The sequence below is a fragment of the Arachis hypogaea genome, chromosome 17 (assembly GCF_003086295.3).
Source record: "Arachis hypogaea cultivar Tifrunner chromosome 17, arahy.Tifrunner.gnm2.J5K5, whole genome shotgun sequence".
Taxonomy (NCBI): domain Eukaryota; kingdom Viridiplantae; phylum Streptophyta; class Magnoliopsida; order Fabales; family Fabaceae; genus Arachis; species Arachis hypogaea.
This window is the reverse complement of record NC_092052.1, coordinates 30,536,230-30,545,339: the sequence shown is the minus strand read 5'-3', so window position 1 is coordinate 30,545,339 and position 9,110 is coordinate 30,536,230. Positions and strand designations below refer to the sequence as shown.

The 9,110-nt window shown below is 33.1% G+C and overlaps 1 protein-coding gene across 6 annotated transcripts; it reads left to right on the top strand.

Annotated features, from left to right (window-relative positions):
- The first annotated feature begins 1,135 nt into the window (after positions 1 to 1,135).
- Positions 1,136 to 8,510, top strand: LOC112766080 (uncharacterized). 6 transcript variants are annotated; one of them, XM_072222671.1, is made up of 15 exons: positions 1,136 to 1,476; positions 1,666 to 2,195; positions 2,486 to 2,854; positions 2,936 to 3,007; positions 3,181 to 3,261; positions 3,414 to 3,451; positions 3,572 to 3,659; positions 3,730 to 3,876; positions 4,524 to 4,709; positions 4,785 to 4,864; positions 4,971 to 5,043; positions 5,163 to 5,264; positions 6,659 to 6,764; positions 7,478 to 7,565; positions 8,004 to 8,510. In XM_072222671.1, exons 1-15 carry the CDS (start codon positions 1,236 to 1,238, stop codon positions 8,188 to 8,190), a joined length of 2,388 nt encoding a protein of 795 aa, XP_072078772.1. In that variant the 5' UTR covers positions 1,136 to 1,235; the 3' UTR covers positions 8,191 to 8,510. The 6 variants fall into 6 exon arrangements, with proteins under 6 accessions (XP_072078772.1, XP_072078771.1, XP_072078770.1 ...); XM_072222670.1 differs by having other exon boundaries at positions 1,141 to 1,476; positions 1,672 to 2,195; positions 2,465 to 2,854; XM_072222669.1 differs by having other exon boundaries at positions 1,141 to 1,476; positions 1,669 to 2,195; positions 2,465 to 2,854.
- Positions 8,511 to 9,110: the final 600 nt, after the last annotated feature.

Below are 9,110 nucleotides of genomic sequence, written 5' to 3'. Positions count from 1 at the left end.
AAACATCAACAAAATTTGAGTAAAACAGTATCTTATTATACATATAATTATTGTAGTTGACCTTTGTTCAATATATATAAATAAAATGTTAACAATATTTAAAATATCAATATAAAGTTTTAAATATAATCTTTAAAATATATTTTAATTTTATACTCTTATATTTTTAATAATTTTATTATCAACAATGCTAGAAAAATAACAACATTCAACCAACAAGTATTGGATTGTAAAATAGTCTAATAAAACAAAATTAAAAGTAACATTTTTTTAAAATTATTCTTTCACTCTATTTTTTTTTCTCTCAACACTATAATTTTACCTACTACTACTAGCTATCAATAATCATCTTCAGCTGCCTCCGGCTACTCATCATTGGTCACCAAAAATTTTAAACTTAAACCCTAATTCTTATATTCTAAACCTAAATTCTATATTTTAAACTTTAAATTCTAAATTTTATATCCTAAATTAGTTATATTTTGTTTCACTTTTAATTTTTTCATTAAGTTTTGCATATTTTCATTATTTTTAATTTTAGATATTTTTTTTAATGATCAATTAATGACTATTTTATTGATTGAAAAATGTTGATTCTTAATATCTTTTATTTCGTTATATATTTAATTAATAATTTAATTTTAATATACTGTCAATATAAAATAATTTTATACATATATTTAATTCTGTAAAATAAAATGACAACGATATAAAATATTTTATACTATTAATATATATCAAAATAAACTCTTTAATTAAATTCATTTTATAGAGGTTGGACTATTGAATGTTTGAGACTTTGAACAAATTTTCAACTAATTCAACTCTCATAACTTTGTAAATAGCACCAAATATTTTTCTTAATATGTCAAAAGAAAATATTACAACTTTGTAAATAACATATTTTTTAAAACAAAATTATTAATAACATATTTTTTAAAACAAAAAGAGAGATATTTTGTAATACCTCGTTATGTTTAGCAAGAAACCAAACGAAGCCATAGCGCAAGTTTCGAGCCGAGGAGGAATGGGTAGAGCATAAGCTAAAAGCCCAATACGCCTCGCAGGAAACTCGCAATTTCAATTACTTGAAATTCATATAAAAGTGTGTGTCAAATATCATCTTTCGCGCAAAGAAAAAAAAAAAAAAGCCCAATCCGAAATATTTGAATCAGAACGAGACAGAATAGAATAGAGGGAATAGAGTATACTACTGTTTTCAATTTCAAATTGCGATGGAGCCCCTCGGCAACACCGAAACGGAAGACGGAACCGCCGCGCCGGTGAATAAAACCGCCCGCCGCGTCAGCTTCGCCGACAACGAGATCACCTCCATCCATCTCTTCCCCTCCGACGCCGCCGAACAAACTCCTCCGCTCGATGACCACAACAACGTCGTTTCTAGTCCCTTCCTGAGACCAACCGCTTCGCCTCTTTCTCCTCTCAGAACCGCCACTGCTTCCACCGATGACGATGGCAAGTTCCGATTCGCCTTTTTTTTTTATTTTCTGTGGCTGCTCTACTTAACTGCATCTCTCTTTATTTATTTAATTTTTTTTGTAATTTTGTTTTCGTAACTGTGATAATCGCAGTCCAACTGTACCTGTAACTGCCATAGGATTTGTAGTGTAATATGAAACTATTCAGTTATTGATAATTTTGTAGCAGCAGAAGCTTTTCACGGTCCCGTTTTGGCTAGTTTCATTGAACCTGGACGGTTGTCGGGTCCTGATCCCGGTTTCTCCGACGATGTCACCATGGATTCAACTGCGTTCTCGATGCACTATCGGAGCCTCGCGAGGTCAGATTCCGATGATCTCAGAACGCCAAGCCAGAATTGGATCCCTGCTGTTACTAGTACTACTGAAGGAAGCTTCATGACGCTCAGCGACGCAAGGAACGAGATTTGTGACGGCGATTCAGCGAGTGGAGCTAGAGATTCAAACGACATGACTGTGGTGGAGGATAAAGATTATCCATTTAGGTATGATTATGACAGAATGTCTCCTTCGTTAGGTGCAATTTCAGCTGAAGGAAGCAAGGATGCCTGTTCTTTCTTGGAGATATCAAACAGGAGCGCTTATGGTTTATCAACAGAAGAAGACTTTGTATACAGCAAAGGTGATGATGACAATAGTGCTGGTATTGGTATTGGTGCTGATGCTTCGATTAGAACTGCTGATTCTTTGATCAATGTAAGGAGCATCTTGTGTTAGTAGTTGATGTAGATTTAGAATTGGTGGAGGGTTTGGCTGTTTTGGAAGGAAAGGAGAGGGAAAGGAAGATGTATCTTAATTCTTAGTTTAGGAACAATTTTCCTAAAGCTAGAACATGTTTTCTTAAACTGAAAAACTTACCCTCCTTTTTTTCCAGAACCTTTTGAGCAAAATGGCAATAGCATCTCCCTCATTAGAGCTTGTTGATTTGCAATTTATACTGATATTGGTTTTTGAGTGACTTATAGTGTGTATTGGAAAGGAAACAGGATAAGAGTCCTGCTAAGGGAGTTATAGATGCGACCAACTGTATCCGAGAAGTGTCAACTCCGTCGATGAATTCCCTGAAAGAGCGCCTGAGAGGATTACAATTGTGCCATGGTAATATGCAAGAGTTGTCTCATGAGGGCAACTTAGATGGAGATGATTTTAGTGCCCGGATTTCTGCTCAGAAGAAAAGAAAAAGTTTTGAGATGCCAAGAGGTCGAAAGATCATGGATGAATCAGGGAGGATTGACGCAAGTCCACAGCTCCATAATGGTTGGAAGAGTGACCAACAATTGGTTTTGCAGCAAACAGGTGTTATGAGAAGTGAAAAAGGGAAGCTGGACAATCAAACAAGGAAAACATGGGCTGATGTATGATCACTGTTTTATTTCAAGGGTTAAATCAGTTGAGTCTATTGCCTCTTAAATCTTAATATTTTAGTTGCCTTGCAGATTGTAAAAAATTTCTCATGTGCTACAAACCTGTTGCTTTCTCCTTCAATTGATAAGCTCAATTTGAGAATGGTATGTCCCTTACTTTCATGCAATTTAGTTTCATAAAACATCTGTAGAATTTGAAAGTGATATCATCTGAATACTTGTGGATGTTGTCTTTCCAAAATTTATAACACTTCTAAATTTCCTCTTATTTGGTTATCATATAAAATAATTCATTCATATTTTACGTCAATTTTTAGATTAGCATGCTGGAAGATACTTTGGTTCAATTGCAGAAAGTTAACATCTGTGATGCCTTTTGTTCTGAAATTCATTGTCAGGTCTGTTGGATGGTTTCACTTTTCTAGTTATACATTTTGATCAAGCTTACATTTAATGATTTTATAGTGATTAGAACATAATACTTCACCTGAGACAATATCAAAGGCTGATATTCTATTCATTGTCAACATAATTGATGTTGTTCTTGCAGAAAACAGCTGACCAATTGAAAGTTGTTGGGCATAAAAGGTATGTTTATGTTGTTTGACTGAGTCAGTTAAAAAATGTAAATTATATTCTTTGATGCAGGTAACTTTATGAAATTGTTTGGGTTAATGATTATTGGCATTGTAAAGTAATGTTTTGTAGATTTGTGGAAGCAAGAAGTTTGCTGTTCAATATAGCATATGGGAAAGCAAAACTACAATTAATGCATATTAAGCGTGAGAGATTACTGGTATTTCTCAATCATGTTTGCTTTCTAGCAATGCCTTGCAGATGATGACATGCACTCTCATTATTCACAGAAAAAGTTACAGTTGAGCAGTGGACTCCAGGAGTTTCAAATGATGAAATTAAGTGGCACTCCCGGTTTGTCTAAGCATGATGCTATAAATCAAGGGAGTGATAGCCACTTCCATTCCATCTTGCTCAATTCTGGGGGGAAGTTTCAGGTGTTTCCACCTCTCTCCTTTTTCTTTTCTTTACTGTTCTTTTTATTTATTTATTTATTTTAAAATATAATCTGAGTCACACTCACACTCACACTCACACTTACTCAAACACATATATAATAGATAGCCTAACTAATTGAGTTTATGAGAGATCTTCTATGAAAAGTAGTAGTGTGCAGTTGCAAAATTCTCGTACTTCATCTCTCTTTTACGCGCATATCTCATTAATTAATTATTTTGGGAAGAAATTATTTATAGTTTTCATAAAATGCAGGGAACTGCCTTTTGTTTTTTTTTAAAAAAATCTTATTCCACCTTCCAAAATCTTGTCCAAGCAAATTTCTATATCTGAGAAATGATTTACATAAAAAAGTGTTTCTCTTATGAAATAATGTACTGAATACATTGGCAATCACTTTGTAGGTCTTCTTTGTCGTTTGTGAATTATGCTTAAAACAGTTCCTATTTAACATGTAGTTGTCTTCTGTATTTTTTGCATGAATAATCTCTTGTATGTAAGATGTGTTTTCCATTTCTTGCTATTCATAGTCCTGTTCATAGTTGGTTGATGCAGCAGGAACAATGGATTATGAAAGGTTTGTTTGTTGTTTCTTGATAATTATGAACCTCTTATTGGATAATGATAGGTTTCTAGTCTCACTACAATGAGGAAGGAGATTGAAATTTTAGATTGGAAAGCAAAATCCTTAAAAGAGTACTTTTGTACGTATTGCAAGATGGAAAGTCATCAAAGCTTTGCTGACACCATAAGATCTGTTCATCTTTATTTGAAGAGGAGAATATCGTGCAAGTGTATATTCCAGAATTTGCAGGTCTTTCAAGTCTCTGTAATTCTTGTGAATGCTTTTAAATAAAATATTCTTCTAATTGACATTTTTGTATTTTAGTTGTGGAACATTGATGGTTTTGAGCTTGTGGAGGGTAGTTACCGAGTTTTTCTCAACTATTATGATTATGTTATGCAGAGGTTAGTTGGATCTTTATCTGCTTCCTAAATCCTTACTGATATTTGTATTGGAGTTATATGATAACTGAGTGTTGCACGTGCCTATTTATTTTGGTGAAATGTGTAGGTTCACAGTAAGCGATTGTCCATCAACAAGCATAGTAGTTTCAAGTAAATTGAATGATATGAAAATTGTGAAGGTAGCTTGATACATGATTACACTGTTTCACTATGTGATCATACCTTTTTCTTTTCTTCCATGGGTAAAACATACCTTTTCCATCTCTTTTATTTATTTATTTCTTCTTTTGGTATTCAGACCTTTCCAGACATGGATGCTCTTTTTGCATTTATGCTTGTCCTAAATCCTCATACCACTAAAAGTTATGCTCATACAAAAGATTTGGTGCAAGAAACACAGGTCAGTTACTTCACTTCATATGTTGTTTGCCTTAGCATTTAGCAAATTTATTTCTGTAGGAGTAGAATTTCTCATATTTTCCTTCTCGGTTCCATATCCATCACTAATTATTTATTTTCTCTAAGTCAAATTATCCCAATCTTCACAAGCGTTTTTTTTTTTTCATAAAATTTTCTATTTATATTGTAGATGATGATGGTGGTGGTGTTAGTGATCCAGTCAGATATTTGTTTTATGAAATTTGCTCTTAAGGATGAGTTCTCGGAATTAAAATATCCTTATTTGGCTAAAAAATTTGCACTAGATTCTGACTCCAAATGACATTCTTGTTGGCAAGCAAGGTGAAGAAGCTAGAGAGATCCCTAGAATTCTGCATTTATTTTAGTACAAAAACCAGGATTACTGTGAAAATCTACCCAAATACTGACCCAGAGCATTAGATATGCAAAAATTGCTTCAGATGGAGCAGGAGTTTTATAAAAACTAAAATCCAACCCCTTATACCTATACCTTCTAGTATATAACTGTTAGATAGAGGCTGACAAATAGGAGAAAGTAAATATTCTAGAGTATGCCTGGGTTGCTTCTTGTCAAACGAGCATGGAAACTTCAATTCTTTTTCCTTCTCTTTTATCCTTTGTTTTTCAATAAAAAAAAGTGTATTGAAGCTGTCACTAATGGTTGTATGTGAGTGGGTTGAACAGCATATCTTGCCATTTCCATTTGATGTTGGATTCTAGCTTTTCATGAAATTACGCGCAACACACAATGTGCTTGTATTTTTTTGTTCATTTAATTTGTATGTAAGCTTGTCATATCATATTTGTGTCCTTGTTAAGCATAAGTTAGACAATGGCCGTTCGTTCTTTCTTGTTATGTCTGTTTTATCTGTGTATTTTTTACATTCATCTGAAGTGTATAAAGGAGGAAAAGATAAAATAGAGAATCTTAACATTAGGATTATAGGATACTAGATTGAATGATGTATGGTAGGCCGCAAAAAGCAAAGCACTAACCTCTGTTTATCCTGGTAATTAGGTTATTAGATTCCAATCCTAGTCAAATGAATATAAGGGACTATTGAAGATAGGATAAAATATTTTAACAAGAAAAGAAAAGAAAACATAATAACAACAACAACAACAGAAAGCCTTATTTCACTAGATAGAGTATGTTACATGAATAGATAGTTGCATCCCTTTTAATAATATCTTCCAAAGAAGGGGGAAAAAATTTTGTATGCACATATAACAACTTAGCATGCAATTATGCAAAGCAAGCAAATAGCAAATTAGCAATGGCACTCATTGTTTCCAGTTAACCATTAAATAATTGACTACTAAGTACTGGGGTGTTTTCCATAATGTTGCTGTTCACTATGTTGTTCTATGCAGGTAACAAGTTCTTTGTTGAGTAATTTGCTAGATGTGGTTGAGGAGATTCAGTTAGCTCAGATAGAGACTACAAATATGGTTGAAGCAAAATTCTATTCTCAATCAGGTGAGCAAGTTTCTACTCCTTACAGCATTACTTTGAACTATAGAGTTGGATCCTAAATTATCTTTGGGAATTGTTCCAATGTTCGTCTGAAAACTGTTCCTGCCTTCCCCTTTCTAACATGCTTATGTTGATTCTCGGTGTCTTGTGTTTCTTCCGGTTTTTAGCTGTAAATATTTTTGCTTGGTCAAAATTGAAGAAACTTCACTATCGTTTTGGAGAAGCATACAATATTTGAATAGTTATTTAAGAAAAAGCAAAAGCAAACAAAATAGACTGGGAGGAAAATTATTGAAATGGAGAGGAGAGAGATGGGGATCAGGGAGAAGACATGATCATATTAGTCTGCAGAGCAGATTGAAACTTCCCTGCAACACAAGGATTTTAATTTTCATAGTAAAACCTAATTTTAGTAAGTCCTAGAAAGATATGAAACACCACCATCTTTATGGAGGTCGGAATTAGTGGCTCAAAAAGGACCTGTTGTCTAATGATATTGAATCTGAGTCTGGTGACAGTGATCTTTGGAAAATTATTGTGATGTTAAATGCATAATTTGAGGGATAAAATAGGGTACTATTACTTTTTTGCCACAATAGATAACTTAAGTTGCACTATTTTTAATGACTTTTCGAATATGATCGCTACTTTTGTCTGATATTGATAAGGACAAAAGCTAGAGTTCCTCTCTGATCTAATGTTTCCTTATATTGTAGATGAGCAGCTGGATTTGCTGCTATTTTTTATTGACTTTCGTAGTGGCAAGAAGGTGAAAGTAACCCTTGATATGACGTGCTTGAGATGGTAAATCCTGCTCCTTCTGTGCTTTAGTTATCTAATGTCTTATTCATCCAAGATCATCCTTGTTAATAATGTTTCATAATTCATACTTGCTGAAAATATTCTATACATTTGGTGGTCAAGCAAAATCTATGTATAAAAAATCTTATTACATACATGATACATGATGATAGGGCACAATGGCATTTTTTTGTCCATGTAGCCGATTCCACATGGTGGGATAAGATTTCATTGTTGTTGTTTTATGTTATTATTTTGGTATGATCTAATGTTATGGCCGCCTTAACAAACCGAGTGATTCAGCGTTCATCTTATATAATTAAATTTATTGCTATTTTTAGTTTTTCACATTTTTTGTGTGTGGCCAAAATAGTACCACAGAATCAGATAAGCTTTATATGCCAAGGACACTGACTAGTTTGACAAAATGTTTCCAAGCAGTGGGGTCTATCCTGTAAGTATCCTTCCTTGCCGGATACATGATGCTGCTAGTGGGGAGCAGAAGTCACCATCCCTTGTAGCTGAAATAAGGACTGCAGTTAAAACTGTAAGTGTTGGGTATTCAAGAATCATGAGGCTTTCTCGGTGCATTTCCCAGGTGGTTCATGCTTGCATTTTATCCCCATGATCATCACTTTTTGGATGTCTCCTATCCAATCTTGAAATCTTTGGATGTTGGTAGATTGGCAATAGATCTTGCCATGTGTATTTTTACATTATATGGTGGTTTGATTGTAGTTTTTTTGTATAGAAGGCCAAGCACGGGGTCTCCCACAAATCATGAAATTAATTAGCTAGTTGTTGGGTGAGATTTGTCAAATTTAAATGCACCATGCAGGTAGGGTCCCCACGTAGTTTATAGATCGTTATCTTTATAAATTTCTCCTTGATGTGTTATGCTAGTATTAGTCTCTTTGCAGTAATGCAGTTAGTCCAATTTTCTGATTACACATGTCGCCTTCACATTTCATATTTCTCGTATGAATAAGGATAAAGATAAACAACTAACTTTTAAATTAGTAACTTTATTTCTTTTTAAAGTTTAGGGTTTATGATTTAAAATTTTAAAATTGAAATAAAACTGTAATTTAAAAATAAATTCTAAATTTTTAATGCGTTTACTTTTTGTTATTGTGGTATTACCTTTTTGTAAAAAAAAAAAATCGTTAACTTTATGATGATATATATTTGATAAATTTGAAACCATAAATTGGTCAAATTGATTTAGGTATGCATAATTAGACTTTTACATTATTACTTTTATTTATAACTTTAATTTCACTTGAACTCTTCCACTTGTGTTCGTGGCTATTTTATTTTCTATATTGAAATGTATCGTGTAAATTCATCAAATACGGTGACTTTTTGTAAAATCTCTTTAAATATTGACTATGTCAGAATCTAATAAAATTGTTTGCTATCATCTCTAGATTTTAAAATTTTAAATATTTTCATGATGAAAATTGCTACTAGCGATTTCTGTAAAGCACAGATCACAACCATTGATTTCTATAAAAGGAAAATCCTTTCTAGCGATTTTTATTTTTA